General features: G+C 28.3%; 1 protein-coding gene and 1 pseudogene across 1 annotated transcript; both read left to right on the top strand.

Annotated features, from left to right (window-relative positions):
- The window catches only part of LOC149056625 (uncharacterized), a 161,628-nt pseudogene extending 151,356 nt beyond the window's left edge, over positions 1 to 10,272 (top strand).
- Positions 10,273 to 11,174: 902 nt separating this feature from the next.
- On the top strand, positions 11,175 to 13,133 carry LOC149056624 (uncharacterized). The gene is made up of 8 exons (XM_089223136.1): positions 11,175 to 11,647; positions 11,704 to 11,817; positions 11,901 to 12,047; positions 12,173 to 12,311; positions 12,380 to 12,439; positions 12,520 to 12,618; positions 12,675 to 12,740; positions 12,799 to 13,133. Exons 1-8 carry the CDS (start codon positions 11,282 to 11,284, stop codon positions 13,131 to 13,133), a joined length of 1,326 nt encoding a protein of 441 aa, XP_089079262.1. The 5' UTR covers positions 11,175 to 11,281.
- The last annotated feature ends 6,398 nt before the right edge of the window (positions 13,134 to 19,531 follow it).

Raw genomic sequence — 19,531 nt, 5'->3', positions numbered from 1 at the left:
GGAAAATAAATCATCCAATGCTGTTACCTGGAAAGACAAAGAAAAGACTTGGGGAGAAATTGCTAAACAATATAACAGCCAATCACCAGGATCTGTAAGAATACATCATATTTTTGTACAATTGGTAATTAGTAGGTAAGTATTTAATTTATTTTACTTTAATAGCCAAGAACTGCAAGTTGTTTAAAACAAAAATATGACAACATAAAAAAAAATTTAAGAGGTATCAAATCTCAGCTTTTTGTTACTGGTGGTGGTCCTTTTAAAAATGTATCTGAACCTTCTACAGAACTTGAATCAGAACTATACAGAACTATTCAAGTATCTGTTGAAGGAATTGACTGTGCGTTTGATTCTAACGTCATAAGTAAGTTAATTTACATTTTAATTTATTTAATTACAGTTACTTTTTTCTCAGTTCAATCATATCATGACTATATGTTATAATACTTAATTATTTGAGAAAACAATAATTATAATTGTAAATATTTAGAAAATTATGTATTATACTAAACAGCAGATAATTCAAATGGAATCATTGATCCAGTGTATGATCAATTTGAAATAGAAGTTTGGCCAACTGATGAAAATAATAAAAGCGAAGACCTTATCACAGAAGAAATTTTGCAATCAAATACTAATGTCATACAAAGTGAGTTATATAAAATCAAAAGAAAAGAAATTACAACTTTACTATAAACAGAATTAACTTAGCTCTTCTTTTATTATAGTACCAAGAGTATCAACGTGGACTTCTTCTGATTCTGTAAAATTATTAAGATCAAAACCAATAGCTACTGAGTTAAGTTTCAGTGTATCACCATCTAAAAAAAAAACAGGTAAATTATTTCTGCTCTGGTAAGTTGGTTTCAGATATGAGTTGAACTTGTTTCAGGTAATATGTTACAAAAATTTGGTTATTTGAATCTATATTGTGAATATATTTTTAATAGTTTATTATAGGTTAAACAAATAGGTATGAAGAAAAAAAAATAAGCACATTTTCTCCCCCTCAAGAAAAAAATGGATCATGGATGTATTATTATTATTTATTATTATTGTTATGGGGTTAGTCAAAGTTAATGATGATTTAAATTTAATGTCAAGAAATCCTATAATATTATAATATTATCTTTTGAGTGTCCCATTCAATTGAACATTTGAGAATCCTAACTGTTACTTCTTCAAAATTGAATTAATACGAACCTGATATAAGTTATTAATATATAGAATTTAAAAATAATAGTAGGTATATTGTTTCTTTCAAATATTACTGCAATCAAAATTAATAATAATTTATAACTCAATGCATACTAAAGATTTTTGCACTAACTTTATACTCATATAGTAGCTAAGCAACCAATATTATACTGACTCTTATATTATTTACTATTTGAACAAATTATGTAAATTATTAAAAAATCTTTATGCTAATTTCCCTTATCCTCATCCTTTTCACTATTCTTTTCTTTTTCCTTCTTTCCTAGAACAACCATTTAAAAAGAAAAAAATGTGTTATGCATCGGCAAGTGAAAAAATTGCAAACTTGGCAGAAGAAAAAGAAAGTTTAGTGTGTTTACAAAAAGAGTTGGTCAAGCAAGAACTTGAACAAAGCAGAGAACTGCACCAATTAAAAATAAAACATATGAACGAAGAGCATGAACTAAAAATGTTGGCTCTTCAATATGAATGCGACATTAAAAAAAATATATTTTCTTCATAAAATTAAAAATTAAAACTAAAAAATTTAATTAAATCAAATTATAAGTATTATTATTTTTATTAACTGTTTTAAAACTAACATTATTTAGTAATATCAATTAAAATGTACTGTTTATTATTTTTTACTATTAAAATTATTACTTATGTTTAAAAGTGATTATTATTCTATTTAAGTTATTTATAAAAGTTATGAGTTATTTATTAATTTTAGAGATGTGAAAAATATTCATTTACTAATCTTGTTCTAGCATTATTTTGCCGATTTTCTATTATGGGTGTATTGATTATTTCTGTCAGTTCATCAGGTAATTGAATATCATCCATTGGCATTTCTTCATTACAGTCAATTGCAATATTGTGAAGAACCGAACAAGCAATTATAACAGTTTGTATATTAGAGATTTGCAATCTCATCCCGAGTGACAAAACTGGAAATCGTCGTTTCCAAACACCATAACAACGTTCCACGGGATTTCTAGTACGAATTTGAGATTCGTTGTATAAGTTTTCTGGCCCTGCACGGGGGTTCAGGAATGGTGTGACAATATGCATAGTATTGGCATAACCAGAATCTGCCACTATTAAGCTATTTCCCCAGTTTTGAGTAATATGTAAATCATTATTTATTTTTGAATGTCAAAATATTGTAGAGTCATGTGTTGAACCTGGCCAGCGAACAACAATATCCATAATTTTCAATTTAGGAGAAACTACAGTCTGGACATTAAGTGAAAACCATCCTTTTCGGTTACGGAAATATTCTGCATTAGGTCCACCTTGAATTAAGTTTTTAATTTTAATTTTTGTTATTAAATTTAAGTTTGTAAAAAAATAAACATTAAAACAAAGAATAGCAATATTAACTAGTAATTTTTTTGTAATTACAAATAACTTTTGGTGGGAACTTGAAACTTTAATTTTAATTAAATTTATTTTTATTTTTATTTTAGATACAGAACGTCATTTTCCAAACATTGAGATTAATTTTAATCAAAAAAGTTTTAAGTCATTATAAATACAATAAATGCAATGTTTTATTATAGACTAGTTGCCAGTGGTATATCCAGGGTAAAATTGTTAAATAATAAACAAAAATTGTTAAACACTATGTTTTTATTTCATTTTTTTAACCCCCCCCCTTCAAGTTAGGTTAGCTAACCCCCCACCCTTCGAAAAAAATCTAGATATCCCACTATGCTATATTATTATACTACTTTATAAATATAAATCTACATAATTTATAATATTACAATTTACATAGGTTTTTAACTACTGTAAATCATAAATTAAGTAAGTACACCATTTTGTACAAAAATTCTATAAGACTCACCAGGGCTTTGAATTTTAATATGAGTACAGTCAATCGCCCCAATAACCAACGGAAATTTGGCTATACCATAAAATTGTTTATGCAACTCTTTTATTTCGTCATTTGTTTCTGGCATTTTAATTATTTGAGGACGAAGTTTTGCCAAAGCTACACTTACATCATGTACTATGACACATGCAGCAGATTTACTAACACCCATTACATCTCCAGCACTAATTAAAAAAGATCCTGTAGCATAAAATCTCAGAGCTAATAATAGTTTTTGTGTAGGTGTTATGGCATGATTTCTATAGATACATAAAAAAAAAATCAACGAGTATTTTATTTGGACTAATTTTTGAATAATGTAAATACTACTATATTACCTGTCTGTATTTGATGATATAGTAGGGCCTATCATATTTAATATCATCAGAACCGTTTCTTTAGATAATCTAAAGCGATTTTTAAAATCTAGTTCATCCCAAGTACCTACTAAAATGATCAACCCTAGTTCGTACAGTATACGGTCTGCGCTGATAATTTAAATATTCTTGAAATTCATCGTCATCATCATAAAAAAGTATTTCATTTTCGAAATTCATTGTAAGTAAGTATATTAGTAACTTAATTAAAATTATGAAGAAAAATAGAAGTGAAACGTAGTAATCTATACTATTATATAAAATTGTAAGGGTTTTTCTTAGACCGCGCTAACCGAGAAAACTACTGAATCGATTTGGCTGAAATTTTTTTTTGCTGAAACCCAACACTCTGCTGAAGGTTTTAGTACCACTTTTGTCAATAAAAAAAAAGTATGAAGTTCATAAAAAATCAAAAACAGAATCACAGTAGTAGCACCTGTTGTATTTTAAATATAACGAACAAATTATAAATATTGTTTGACGTTTATTTTAAATAATAATAATATAATAATATGACAGATTAAACATCATTACGAAAACTAGACAACTTAAGAACTAGTGAGACGCGACTACTCGAGAATGACGTACCCACGGAGTAACGTCGTAACGGACAAAAGAATATGATAACAAGTACTCTAAGTACAGTGTTACCATTAGTGTTACCTTAACACAACATCTTTCTTCTTTTTTTTTTTTTTTTTTTTTTAATGTAATATAATAAGAAATAAGAATATAATAATTATTAATAATAATAATACAATGTTATTAACATAAAGCATTATTTGTAAATTAAATAAAAATAGTAATAAAAAAATAATTTTACCTTATTACAACATAATACAATAGAAAATATATAATAATAATAATACAAGAGAAATAACAAAATAACATAGTTATAAAATATATAGTAAAACAAACAATTAGTATAATATGTAATTACTTCATAATAATAATGGCTTATAAATCTAACCGTTTAGGTTTAATTATTATTCTACCAGAACGAGTAGATTTTTTATCTATGTTTGAATTTAAGTTAGGTTGTTCATAATTATTAGTTTTAGAATTGGTTAAAGCACAAGTTAATAAATGTTTTCTATTTCTTCTATAATTGCCACCTTTTTCACTTTCAATAACATAAGATCTAGGATATTTACAAATTTGAATAACTTTACCGTTAATCCAAGGACCACTGGGTACTAATTTAAATAAAACTTTTTCACCTACTGCAAGAGGTGTTAAATTTTTTGTTTTTTTATTATAATAATTAGTTACTTTGTCTGTTTTTATTTTTATTTTATTTTGGTAATCACTTAATTCAGTTAATTTAGGTTTTAAGTTATCTATGGGAACAGGTAATTTTGTTCGAATTGATTTTGACATTAATAGTTGAGATGGAGAACATAAATTTCCTTTAGGAGAATTTCGATTATGCATTAGAGCTATATATATATCAGTTTTACTTTCTTTACATTTTTTTAGTAATTTCTTTATTGACTGTATTGATCTTTCTGCTAAACCATTCGATTGAGCATAATTTGGACTTGAAGTAATATGTTCTATATCCCATTCAGACATAAACTGTTTAAATTCTAATGAACTAAATGGTGGACCATTATCAGACACTATTGAAAATGGTATTCCAAATCTAGCAAACATTGATTTTAGATGTTGAATAACAGAAATACTTGTAAATCCTGATGTTAAATGTGCAATTTCTATAAATTTAGAATAATAGTCTACAACTAATAAATATATTTTATTATCAAAGTGAAATATATCAGTTCCTAATTTAAACCAAGGTATTTGAGGTATATCATGTGGTATTAAAGGTTCCTTAGAATTATTATTTCTATATTTCATGCATACCTCACAATTTTCAACAATATTTTTTATATCAGAATTTATGTTAGGCCAAAATATTAAATCTTTTATTGAATTTTTACATCTTTCAATTCCCATATGACCCTCATGAACTATTTTTAACATTTCTGGTCTTAAATTTTTAGGTATAAGCAAACTTTTATTTTTAAATAATAAGTTATCAATTACACATAAATCTTCTTTAAAAGACCAATAGGGTTTAATAATTTCCTCAATCAAATTTTTATTTTCTGGCCACCCACTTTGTATAACTTCACTAAGTTTTTTACATACCAAATCATTTTGTGTTTCTTTTTTGATCAAATCTAATTTATTTTTTGAAATTGCTATATTTGAAATTAAATTTTGAACATTTAAGATTATATCATCTTCAATTTCATCAACTTCAGTTATTTGAAGTGCTGCTCTAGACAAAGTATCAGCAATTATTAGTAATTTACCAGGAACAAATGTAACTTTTAGATCATAAGATTGTAGTTTGAGCATCATACGTTGGAGACGGACAGGTACAGAATGAAGAGGTTTTGTAAATAATGTAATTAGTGGCTTATGGTCAGTTTGCACAGTAATTGTTTGACCATATAAATACTGATGAAATTTAGTGCAACCAAACATTATCGCATATAATTCCTTTTCTATCTAAGCAAAATTTTGTTGACTTTCAGTTAACGATTTAGAAGCACAAGGTTTACTATCTTGCAGTAAAACTGCACCTACAGCATTTTGTGAAGCATCAACTGATAACGTTATAGGTTTTGAACAGTCAAAATAACTTAAAACAGGAAATTTTGATATTAAATTTTTCAAATGAGAAAATGCTTTTTCATAATTTTCATCCCACTGCCACAATGAATTTTTTTTTAACAAGTCTCGCAAAATGGTTGATTCGGCAGCTAAATTAGGTATGTATGCACCTAGGTAATTAATCATGCCTAGAAACCTTTCTAAGTCTTTTACACATTTTGGTGATGGTAAATTAGTTATAGCTTTGACTTTTTCATCATCTGGTTGAACACCATTTTTATTAAAAATATGTCCTAAAAATTTTACCTCTTGGACACCTATATGACATTTTATTTTATTAAATTTAATATTAATTTGACGGGCTCTTTCAAATACCTTTTTTAATATAAAATCATGTTGTTCCTTATTTTTAGCATATATGATAAGATCATCAACATATAAAAATACACCATCAATATCAGAAAAATGTTCAGTCATTACTCTATGAAAAACTTCTGATGCACAATTTAAACCATAAGGAAGTCTAATAAATTTATACCTACCAAAGGGTGTGTTAAATGTACATAAATTAGCACTTTCCTCATCAAGAGGTACCATCCAAAAACCAGAGCTAGCATCCAAAGTAGAAAAATAACATGAACCATTTAATCTAGATTTAACATTTTCAAAACTAGGAAGTGGATAGTGTGAACGTTTTATAGCCTTATTTAAATTTCTCGGATCTAAACATATTCGAAGTTTGTTATTCTTTTTAATAACTATAACTATAGAATTTACCCAGGACGTTGGTGCATTTACTTTTTCTATTACTTTCATATTGACCATATTTTTCAGTTCAGATTCTAATTTATCATAAATTTTAAATGGAACTCTCCTAGGAGGATCAATTTTAGGTTGAATATTAGTGTCTAAATGAATGTGATAAGTAATTGGTAGACATCCTAGACCTTCAAATAAATCTTCATACTCATTTAAAATAGAAATCTCTTTATCATTATTTATGAGATTAATTCTAGATATTAAATTAAGATTATTACAAGTTTCTAACCCTAGTATAGTATTGCATGAAAAATCAACTATGTAAAAATCAATTAAGTAATATTTTTGTTTATAAAAACATTTAATAGTGCTTTTACCTAAAGTGGATATCTTATTGGAGTTAAAAGCCATTAATTTTACATTAGATTGTTTTTTAATACTACTGACAGAAATATTCATTTTTTAAAAAATTTCAATTGACATTATATTAGCTTGCGCACCTGTATCTAACTGACAATTTACATCTCTATTATTAATTTGTAAGACAATTTGCCAAACATCATTTTTATTATGACTAGTTATAGAACCAAAAAAAGTAAATTATCATCATTAGAATTATTATTATCAAGTGTCACCTGATTAACCATCTTTGTCTTACAATATTTAGCAAAATGATTAAACAAATTACATTTATGACATTTGATACCTTTGGCGGGACATGAAAATTTATGACTTTGACCACAACGACTACATGTAGAATTAAAATTATTATTGTTACCGTACGACTTCTTTGAACTTTCTCTTTTGTTCTTTGACGATTGACTGGACAACGATGACTCACGAGTTTGATTATTCTTATCTGAAGATGTTGACTGACGATTCTGATGACCATACGACCCTTGATGACGACCTCGACTTTTGAACTTTTCTTTTGATTGGACTGCTAATACTTCTTTGACTGATTCATTACTCCCATCCATGACATCCAGTTGCTTAATTCTTTGTTGTGACAACGTCATAGACGTAGCAATTTTCAATGCTTTTTCCAATGTAAGATTATCTTCTTTTAATAGACATTGTTTAATTTTAATATTATTTGTATTCAGACCACAGATTAACATATCTTTTATTAGACTTTCTCGTAAAGACTCAAATTCAAATGACATACTTTTATTTGTTAAATCTGCTACATATTCATTAATACTTTCATCAGGTAATTGGTAGCGCGTAAAAAATTTATGGCGTTCCACAGTAACATTTTTACGTGGAATAAAATATTCATTAAATTTGAATATTAGATTGTCTAATGTCAACTCTTTAATGTTAACATTAAATGAATTATAGATTTTTAATGCAGCTTTACCAATAAAATGTAAAAATATTGATATTTTACGTATTTCTGGCTGACTATCATAGCCACTCGCAATCAAATAAATGTTGAACTCTTGTAACCAATCAGACCATTTTTTGACATAAATTTCCATCTAAGGATAATTGACTTACATTACCAATAAGACCTGATGACATCGTAATTGTGTTCGTAGAAATTTGAGCATCAGTGCACGTGGTTTGTTGCTGCTCGTTTATTGACTCATTATGTTGTGATCCAGATTTATCTGTTTGATCCTTCTTTTTTCGACCCATAATGAATCAACACCTGACACCATGTTGTATTTTAAATATAACGAACAAATTATAAATATTGTTTGACGTTTATTTTAAATAATAATAATATAATAATATGACAGATTAAACATCATTACGAAAACTAGACAACTTAACAACTAGTGAGACGCGACTACTCGAGAATGACGTACCCACGGAGTAACGTCGTAACGGACAAAAGAATATGATAACAAGTACTCTAAGTACAGTGTTACCATTAGTGTTACCTTAACACAACAGCACCCTCTTTGGGCCAAAAAATATACTAAATATTTTTAGTTGTTATCCAAAGAGGATGAGTTGTTCTTATATAAAATGGAAACATATGGTAAACTTATTGTATGACATGTAGTTACTATTGGTTACTGATTCATAGAAACCTAATACTATGTTTGTTTTTTTTTATATTATTATTATTATAAATGTGTAATAAATCTTTTTGTTAAATAGTTTGTGCTTAGTTTGATAAAATATACTTATTTTTACTTATCATGGCGAGAGCGTCAAGAACACGCATTGGAAGAAGAACTGCCTATGCAACTCGAATGTATAACAGAATTCAACAAGATATCACAACAGTACATTCTCAAACACTTGCACAGGAGCAACGTAACGCTTTGAGTATGAAATCAGCGTTTAATTATCAATCCGAGATTGATTATTTAAATATTAAAGCGCTTCAAATAGGACCAATGATTATATTATGTCCTAAGTGCCATGCAAAAAAATGGAAAGAAGAAACCTACAAAGTTGTTTTACACCAATTTGAGGATCTTCCAGACTTAATTAAAAGTATAATTGATAATTCTCACCCTCTATCAAAACATTTCCTTGATAATTTTAGATGGTATAATACTCTGTTCAAATTACATCGTTTGGAGCAAACGAAATAGCTGAAGAGAACTTCATGCCCAATTTTAAAATTCAGGGTCAAGTGCATCATTTAATAGGTAGTTTATTACTCGAGATTGGAAATAATGCTAAATTTTAACAAATTTATTATATGTTAGAGTCGGATCAAATATCTATTCGAACATTATTACAAAACATTATCCAGTCAATTCGCTATGTTCGATATGTTTGCAAAAATGATTTTTGAAAGACTACACTTTATTCGTAACCATAAAAAACAACTACCTGCGGATGATTATGTTCACCTCCGAGATGATGTTAACAATGATGCAAATATTAATGCTAATACCATGGGGCAACAAGTAATTCTTCCCTCCTCTTTTACTGGCTTCCCACTTTACATGCATGAAAAAAATCAGGATGCCATGACTTATGTTCGTACATATGGCCGTCCAGATTTATTTATTACTTTCACATGCAATCCGGAATGGCCGGAAATAAAAAATGAATTATTTCAAGACCAAAAGTCGTTTGATAGACACGATAATAATCTCTAGAGTTTTTCATCTCAAACTAAAATTTTTTATCCATGTATTTTTATAAATGTATTTTTGGGGATGTAAATTGCTATGTTTACAGTGTTGAATGGCAAAAACGAGGTTTGCCACACTGCCACATTCTTTTGTGGTTTCAAACGAAAATTCAGCCAGATGAAATTGATAAAATTATTTATGCCAAGATACCGAACAAAGACAGAGATCTTATACTTTATGAAATAGTATGCAAGAATATGATTCATGGCCCATGCGGCGTGTTAAATATTAGATCGCCATGTAACATAATCGAATCGTGGTAAAATGAGTCGGGGTGAAAAAGTCCTAAGCCTAAAAAGTCCATATTAAAAAGGTCCAGAGTACTTATATTATATACATAACAATATTTAAAATAGTTTATTAAAAAAAAAAATGCAATGATTATAAACTATAATTACGTACTTATTAGTATCATCTATATATATCAAAATGGATTTCTGTCTGTTTGTCCTTTATGCATTTCTAAACGGATGAACAAATTGCGACGAAATTTGGTACAGAAATATATTAGACCTATGGGCATAAGATAGGCTAAGTTAAAAAGTGATAGACTTAAATATCATTCTATTGAATATTTGAATTGTCGGACTTTTCTCGATAAAACGAATAAATTTACATAATGATAAACTAAATTATTGATTATCAGTGTAAGTTTATTACTTAGTATATTTTAACCATTATCTATCTATATGTATAAAAAAATACTGCTAGCATGATCACAAGCAACGAATTTAATTAACAGTTTGAGACATTCAAGAGGTAGGATTTTTAACGGGCTACGAAGTGCACGGGTTCAGCTAGTATTAATATAAAATATACGTAATATAAAATTCACTTGCTAAAATAGTAAAATTATTATTATCACAAGAATAATCAATGATAATTTTTAAATTAACTGACAGTTAAAAAGTTAATCGGAAGAAATAGTAGTGGTTAGTTTAACTATCGGTTAAACCTGATGGTTAGCTTAACTGGAGTTCCAAAAACAGTTTAACTGGGACAAAGTATTAACCGGCAGTTAAATTCTACTAACTGCCAGTTAAAGTCAATTGAAAAACCGACCCATAGTCGTTATACCTATTTAATATTTAATATAATATTTATTATGACGTTTAATTTGTTTATTACGTATCTACGTTTCAAATAATTATTTAATATTTTATTTATACGTTATACCTTTTTAATATTTAATATAATATTTATTCTGACGTTTAATTTGTTTATTGTTAATTTGTTATTACGTTTCAAATAATTATTTAATTCATTTTTTTAAATTTGTTTATTGTGTACCTTGTGTACCTTACTACCGTAGTCCCTTCTGTTATATTAAAATGACTGATACAAAGCGGCCAAGAGGAAAAAATTTCCTAGATAGCGAGAAAGAGATGCTTATTAACCTTATCGTACCGCACAAAAGTATTATTGAAAACATAAAGGTGAGTACAAATCCACCAAATAGAAAAAATATATTACTGGTTTTAGTTTTAATTTTAAACATTGTGTCATACATACATTTTTTGAAACTATGTGGATTTCAGACTGATAATGCAACAAATAAAAGTAAAGATTTAATTTGGGAACAAATAGCTATTGACTACAATGCTCTTCAAAAAAGTGGTATTAGGTCTATAAATCAATTAAAGAATGTTTATGATAACTTAAAAAGAGTTACAAGAAAAGAAAAGAGCGATCAAAAAGTAAGTTATATTTTAAAAACTTTGATAAACTTCATTCACTGGACATCATTTTTAAGGTAAAATCATATATGGATTACAAAAAAGAAAGTTTGGTTAACTCTTTCACTCAGAGCGACAAAGAAATGTTGGTCGATATAATAATTCCATATAAAGGCAGTTTAGATGTTGAAGTATGAATAAAAATTTCATATTGCTAACTATTTGATAATATTTATTGAGAATAACTTTACTATTTTTTTTATTTTTATTTTAGAAAAATTCAGAATTACTTAAACTTATTTGGCAGGAAGTTAGTGATTTATATAATTCACAATCAACAAATCCAAAAACCACTAAAGAAATCTGTGATATTTATGAAATTATAAAAAGTGAAGCTAAATTCAATCAAAACATTGAAAAAGTAAATTATATTATAATTTTTCCAAACTATTATCATTTATCATACATTTATAAATAATTATAATCAATTTTGTTATTAATACTATAATGCTGCTATATATATTCAAACTGCTATCCATGTTTTAGAAAAGCATTTATAAAACTGGTGGTGGGAAGGCTGATTGTACAATACAATCTACACCAGGACAAGATAAAATCTTAGGCTTTATAGGTGATCGCATGGAGCCTCTTGAAAACAATTTTGATTCCGACACTGATTACCTTGGTAAATAAAACTGCTTATATATTTCTTGAACAATGTTAAATATTAAAAATTGTATGTTTATCTTTTAGAACTCACTAAACATTCTAGAAATAAAGATGAAACTTTTACCAAAAGAGTTGATGATAATGGTATACAAAACATTGAAATTAGTAATTGTAAATTTATAAATAATTTGTTATATTGTCTTATAAAAAATTATATGTTTCAGTTGATATTGTAGAATTAGGAATAGAACAAGCCTATGATTCTTTTCATTCATCTGATCAACTAAATTGTTCAATAAATAATGAAACAAAAACAGCAATTGGTAATAAAAGCAATTCATAAAATATGAATAGATAATTTAAATTAAATTTTTTCTAGTTGATACAGAAGGACATTCAATTCCTGTTATACCTGGATACTCAAATGTATATTGTGATAAAACAAGTCAGTTATTTACTTTTATTGTTATTAACTTAAACCTAATGACTTCATTTTTTAATAGAACAAACTTCTACAAAAAAAAAAAAAATGAAATTTAACGATCAAGCTCGTGATCAAGGAATAGCTTCCAAAAATACTGGCAGTCATGTTTATAAAAATTTAAATGAACTTATTGGAAAACGTTCATTGATGGTAGACAATAATGTTGAAAACAAAAAAAAAGTATATGATCTACAAGTAGCAAAGGCCAAGGTAGAATTGGAAACAGCAACAATTGAAAAAGAAGTGGCTGAAAATAAACGGTTAAGTTCTGTATCCGAAGTACAGCAAAACAAATATAAAGAAGAAATTTTGAAATTGGAACTAGAATTAAAAAAAAATTTATTACAAAAGTAAATTGTTAATATAAAAATATTGTAAAACAAATAAAAGTTATTTAATGATCATTTTTTATTATTTATTGAGTAAACGCCCAAAGGCTAAAGTACAGTACAATATATCAAGGGTGGCCACAACAAGGCTCGCGAGCTGCATGCGGGTCTTGAGTCGGTGTCATGTATCTCTTGACACCAAGATTAGAGTCAAATGAAGTATTATAATGAAATTAAGTGATTTTTAGTCATCCCTGGAAAATATAGTGTTAATTAAATGTGTCCTATATACATTTCCAACTTGTCTTGCTGGTAAAACAGGTAATTCATGAAATATTTCTGGATCAATTTCATCATTGTCATCTTGAGGCATGGGGTCATTATGTATTCGTAACATATTGTGTAAAACAGCAGCAGCTACTATTATAGCCATAGTGGTTGTCAATTTTGTCCTTATACCCAAGGCTAATGCAGGAAATCTTCGTTTTAAGATACCAAAAACTCTTTCAATTATATTTCTTGTACCTATTTGAGATTTCTAAAATAAAAATAAAATATTTGTATTAGATAAAATTATTACTAAATATATAATAATAATAATAATAATTTATTTAACAAAAATATACAATTTACACTAATATATACGAAAGTAATGTAAGACACATGTTTGCAACTCCCCCATAAGCCATTAATATATATAACAAATAAAATGGTACCTTGAGGAACACCATGTAAAATGTGTGATTGATTACATGTATTATTTATTTTTATTAATTGTGTCCTATTTGATATACAAATTAAAAATATGTGATAAAGGGTAAGATATTGTCGAGACAGTTTAAAAAAAAAATATAATTAGTCAACTCATACTCAGTGAATGAAGTTTTATCTTTAATTTTACTAATAAATTGCTCGATTTCAGCAACATTAATTGGCTTAAAAAAATTTAATCTGCAATATTACAGTTATTGCTTAAGGTTTTTCATGACTTTTTGATAAACCCTTTAGATGTAATATTATTTTCAATATTACTACCTACTCTGACAAAGAATCTATTAAAAATGTCACAAATTTCTTTTTTATTTTCCATTAAGGTGTCATTACTGTATATACCTTTAATGTTATATGTATTACTTTTATGCCTGTAATTTCCTTTAAGATTCTCCAATTAGATTCATTACCAGCTGTTTTTTTTTTTTGGTAATGTAAGATTTTTGCTTTTTTTATTAAACTATTTAGCAGGTTATGATTTATATCTACCATTTTAATACATACACCATACAATTTCTAATATACTTTGAACTTAAATAATATAATAATAATTTAATAAAATTACTTGGTATTTTTTTTCTGATGCTGTTAGAGGATTTAAAAGAGGGGTCATTAAATATCTCCTGCATGGATAACCTCCATCTCCAAGAATGTAACAATCTCCAAATTCATTGTTTTCAAATTTTGCACGAAGTGAACTATTATCAAAAATAGTACTATCATGCACTGATCCGGGCCATCTAAATCAGGCATAAAAAAATAATATTGTTATATTTAATTTGTAATTATTTTAATAGAACCCAAACATACTGAGTATTAATGTATCTTATTACCTTGCAACAATATCGGTTATTTCTAGATTACTATTACATACAGCCTGTACATTAAAGCTAAAATAACCCTTTCTATTTCGATATTGTTTTCCAATATCTCGGCAAGGAGACTGAATTCGGATATGTGTACAATCTATAACACCTATTACTTGAGGAAATTTGTGCATTTTGTAAAATCCAACTTTTGTTTGTTGTATTTCTTCAATGCTTGATGGCATTTGTATGAAGTTTCTTCGGAGTTTGGCAATTTCATTACACACTCGTTTAATAATACGACATACTGACGATTTGTGAATGTTTACCAAATCGCCTATTACTGCCTGAAAATATTTCTCAGAATAAGTCAGTTGCAGAGAGATAGGGTATTTAGTGAGGTCATATACTCTTCTATAAGACCTACATTTTCTACCTTGTCTTAAATAATAAAAAATAATAAATAACATTTTTGGCACTGAGATGGATTTATTATCTATCACCAAATGATTTAATTATAAATAAACCTTTCAATTACTTACTTGGAATGTTCCAGTAGCAAGAAATCGTAATGTAATTAATATTTGCATTGGAGATGGAATAGCATGATTTCTTCTTGTGTCATGTTGAATATTTTCCCCAATCAAATGCATCAATTCACCAAACATGATTTTGGAAAGACTAAAAAGACTTATTTATTAGGTATCTAATTAATACATACCTATACATAAATATTAAATTAGATTTATATACCGGAATCTACGACTGAATTCTACATCATCAAAATAAGTCAGTGGATCAGATCTATCTCGAAACACCCTTGGTTTTGGTAAACGTATCAATATATTTAACATAAATTCTTCTTCACTCTCATTCGATGATGATGATGATGATTCATAATATAATGCCATAATTGTAAAGTAAAACTATCGATTAGTTATATACTTATATGAAAAATAAAAATCTAATAATTTATTGCCACATAAAAATAATATGTATAAAAATTTTTATGTTTATGTTTTTAATTTTTATTATCAGTTAACATAAAATGTATAGATAAATTAATTACAGATAATACGTTTTAACGAGCCTTTAAAGTTTAGCGATCCGATATTGGGTGATTAGCTAATGGACCGTTAAACTAAAATTTAACGGGCCGTCAAATATTAAAAGATCGTTTATGCAACGAAATTTTTTTAGCGATTCGTTAAAGCCGCTAACGGTCCGTTATACATTTAACGATCTTTTATGCAACCGGGCAATATATACATATTTTAATATGATATTTTTCATATTATAATATGATTTTATTGTTCATTAGTTAACATTCAGTGAAAATTTCTTGTTTCTACGGTAATTAGTTTTTATAGAAATTTTATAAATTTTATAAGTTACACCAATAACGTAAAAATTCACGTTTTTCCTTAATTTTTTTTTTTTTGTGTTTCCCGGTGCTATTGAAAAATATTGGAAATTTAAAAAAATGATCCCCCCCCCAATTGCATCAACTAGATTCACTTTTGAACCGGAAAATTTACTGAATCTAACCTCCGCTCAGAATCTATAAATAATTGTAAAAAAACAACACAATATTGTAAAATCAATAGATTCATCGCTTTCTCAGAATGTAAAATTAAAAACATAAAAAACATTGAAAAATTAAAATTTGAGTAAAAAAATTATTATTTTAGATTCTGAGCGGAGCGAAGAATGTATTGTTGTTATTAATGATACCCTCGGCAACATGGGCCATTGGATTTAAAGTGAGAAATATATATAAAAAGAAAAAAAATTACATGAATTGTATCTATATCTAAATTATACTAAATTTTGGTTAGAAGATTGGCGGCTGTGATGAATTGTATGATGTTGGTAATGGATTGAGGACTGTTGTTTAATATTTCTGAAAGTGATGATTCGGGCAGGTGGAAGCTTGTACGGGTACTGAGATATGTTCGGCAATCGGTGAGGATGTTTTTATTGGTTACTGAACACCGCAGGTTGTACATATTGGAGGTTCTTCCCTGGACATTAGAAAACTGTGGGAGATTTTTGTGTGTCCTATTCTCAGTCTGATTATTATTACTTCAAATTTTCTATGGATTTCGAAGGGAAATGTCCAATTGTCAGTGTTATGTTTTATGTGGTTTAATTTTGTGTAATAAGATGTCCACTTTCGATGCCATCTTTGTTGACATTCCTTTATTATAAGTATTCGTATGTCACTGGAAGAAAAGATTTTTATGGACGATGATAGAGGTGATGTGATTGCATTTTTGTCTGCGAGATCAGCGAGTTCATTTTCTTTTATGTTGGAATGTCTGGGGATCCAAAAGAGTTTGATTTTGATGTTATTGTGGTATTGTAAGGTGTAGATTTTGTTCTGAATATGAAGGCCAGTGTCTGAAGGATTATACGTGTTTTTTATATTGTTGATCGCACTTAGGGAGTCGGTGAAGATAATGATGTCTTGTAGGTGATGATCGGATATTATCTCGAGTGCTTTTAAAATGGCCATTGATTCGGCTGTGAAAACTGAGCAAGAGTTAGGAAGTTTATATAAGAATTTCGCGTCATTCCAAATGACTGCAGCGCCGACACCGTCTAGGCTTTTGGAAGCATCCGTGTACATTTTTTCACTTGTGATATTTTGTATTGTGTGAAAATATTCGTTTTTGAAGATAGCAGAGGGTGTGATTTCTTGAATATGGAGAGATTAGTGTTGGTTTCGATGAGATTTTTCCATTGGGTTGTCAGGGAGGGGGTAATAGTGAGTAATTTAGACATATCAAGATTGTTCTCCTGGAGTAGTGATGGCAGTAGTTGAAATAATGGTTTGAAGTCAAGAGTGGGAAGGGTACTTGCTAATTTTAATTCATAATTCAATATTAATTTGAGTCTTTTTATGTCTAGAGGATGTGTATTGGCAAGATTATAGATACTGGGTATTGGACTTGAACGGTAAGCGCCGATTGACATACGAAGACCCGAGTTGTGGATTGTATCTAGTTTTTTTAATATTGATTTATGTGCCGTTGTCCAAATGAAGGCTCCGTAGTCGAGTTTAGAAAGTATAAGTGACTTGTATATTGTTAATAGAACATGAGTTTTGGAGCCCCATGATGTGTGGGATAACATTTTTATAATATTGAGACGCGGAGAGATTGATTTTTTCAAGATGTTGATGTGGTGGGTCCAGGAACATTTTTTGTCGAAAGTAATGCCGAGTATTTTAATTGTATTATTATTTATTAAATGGTAATCACCCATTTTTATGTTTATAGAGTTTTGATTTCGCTTACGGGTGAACACTGTGCATTGTGATTTTTCAGGTGAGAAAGTGAAGCCAGATGTTAAGGTCCATTTTAGAAGATTGTTGATGGCTTGTTGTAGGTGGATTTGGACAGTTTCTAAGCTTTTGCTTCGGCAATAAATATTAAAGTCGTCTGCGTAGAGGGTCGAATGGACTGGAGGAGATATGTTCTGAGTAATATTGTTAATAGCGATAAGGAAAAGCGTGACCGAAATTGTGGATCCTTGAGGTACTCCGTTCATCTGTGAGAAAGTCTTGGATAGAGTTTGATTAACTCTTACTTGGAATGTTCTTGTTTTGAGAAAATAACTGATAAAATTTAACATTTGGTTTTGGCTTAGTATTTTAGTGAGACTGTTTAAAATGTGTGGTTTCCATGTTGTATCGTAGGCTTTCATCAAATCAAGACTGATCATACCTAAGTATTAATTTTCGGAGTATGCGTATTTTATTTCTGTATGTATCTTGGAAAGATTGTTGTATGTACCCTTATTTTTCTGAACCCACATTGTTCGGGGGTGAGATAGTAATATTGTTCTATAAACCAAATTAGACGTTGGTTTACGATTTTTTCTAGGAGTTTACATAAGGTGTTTAAAAGTGAAATGGGCCGATAACCTTCAGGTGCGAATTTGTTTTTTCCTGGTTTGCTTATAGGTATGACGGTACTGTTTCTCCAATTTTGGGGAAATACGTTGTTGTTCCAGATGGTGTTATACATTTTTTGGAGTATTTGAAGTGTGTTGATGGAGAAGTTTTGAATGAAGCTATAAGGAATATTGTCAGGTCCGGTACTCTTGCTGGTACATTTTTTGAGAGTTTTCAAAATTTCATCGATTGTTATAGGGCTATTTAAGTAAGCCTGATGGGTATTTTGGGGTGATATTAAAGAGTGTTGAGGTGATGGTATGTTTTCGTTTTCCCTTTAGAAGTCTTGGCTGTACATATCATTGCTGGAGTTTTTTCGAAATATTTTCCAAGTAGGTGAGCTACTGAAGATGGATCAGTGTTTAAAGATGAGTTGATGGAGAGATATACCGTGTGTTCAATTTTAAAGGTAACAGGAAATATTTCGATCGTGTGACCTTGAATTTGATTCGGGGTTTTTATACTGCATATAGGACTTATAAATACATATTTTTTTAATAAATTCAAATTTTTAATTTTTTTTTATCAGCGCATGCGCAGTAAAATAAAAATTTCTTAAATAGCAACCACTACTTTGGAGACCGGATTTCGATTTCTTTATTTTTTCTGAACAACTTTGATCTTTACAGTTTGTTGATATCTTCAAAATTGCCATTTTTATGACGGTCGGAAGTTTTAAAATAGTTAATTCGTAAATATCGCATTTTTCAACGGTCTATCTTAATTTATAGGTATTTATAGGTATTATTATAACAGTTTATTTTTATTAAAACTACTAAATGATCTACTACTATTATCTTAATTTGTTTTTAATAGTATTAAGATAGACCGTTGAAAAATGCGATATTTACGAATTACTATTTTAAAACTTCCGACCGTCATAAA

Source organism: Diuraphis noxia, unplaced genomic scaffold (genome assembly GCF_037042655.1).
Source record: "Diuraphis noxia isolate RWA-SAM2 unplaced genomic scaffold, SU_Dnox_SAM2 contig0003, whole genome shotgun sequence".
NCBI classification, from domain to species: Eukaryota; Metazoa; Arthropoda; class Insecta; order Hemiptera; family Aphididae; genus Diuraphis; species Diuraphis noxia.
The sequence above is the reverse complement of the archived record's forward strand: the minus strand, read 5'-3'. Positions and strand labels throughout refer to the sequence as shown.

Excerpts from the sequence above, each read along its gene's own strand:
- LOC149056624 (XM_089223136.1), top strand. The coding sequence starts at position 11,282 with ATGACTGATACAAAGCGGCCAAGAGGAAAAAATTTCCTAGATAGCGAG. Across the intron at positions 12,048-12,172 it reads TCAATCAAAACATTGAAAAA|AAAAGCATTTATAAAACTGG; the intron begins GTAAATTATATT and ends TCCATGTTTTAG. Across the intron at positions 12,440-12,519 it reads CAAAAGAGTTGATGATAATG|TTGATATTGTAGAATTAGGA; the intron begins GTATACAAAACA and ends TATATGTTTCAG.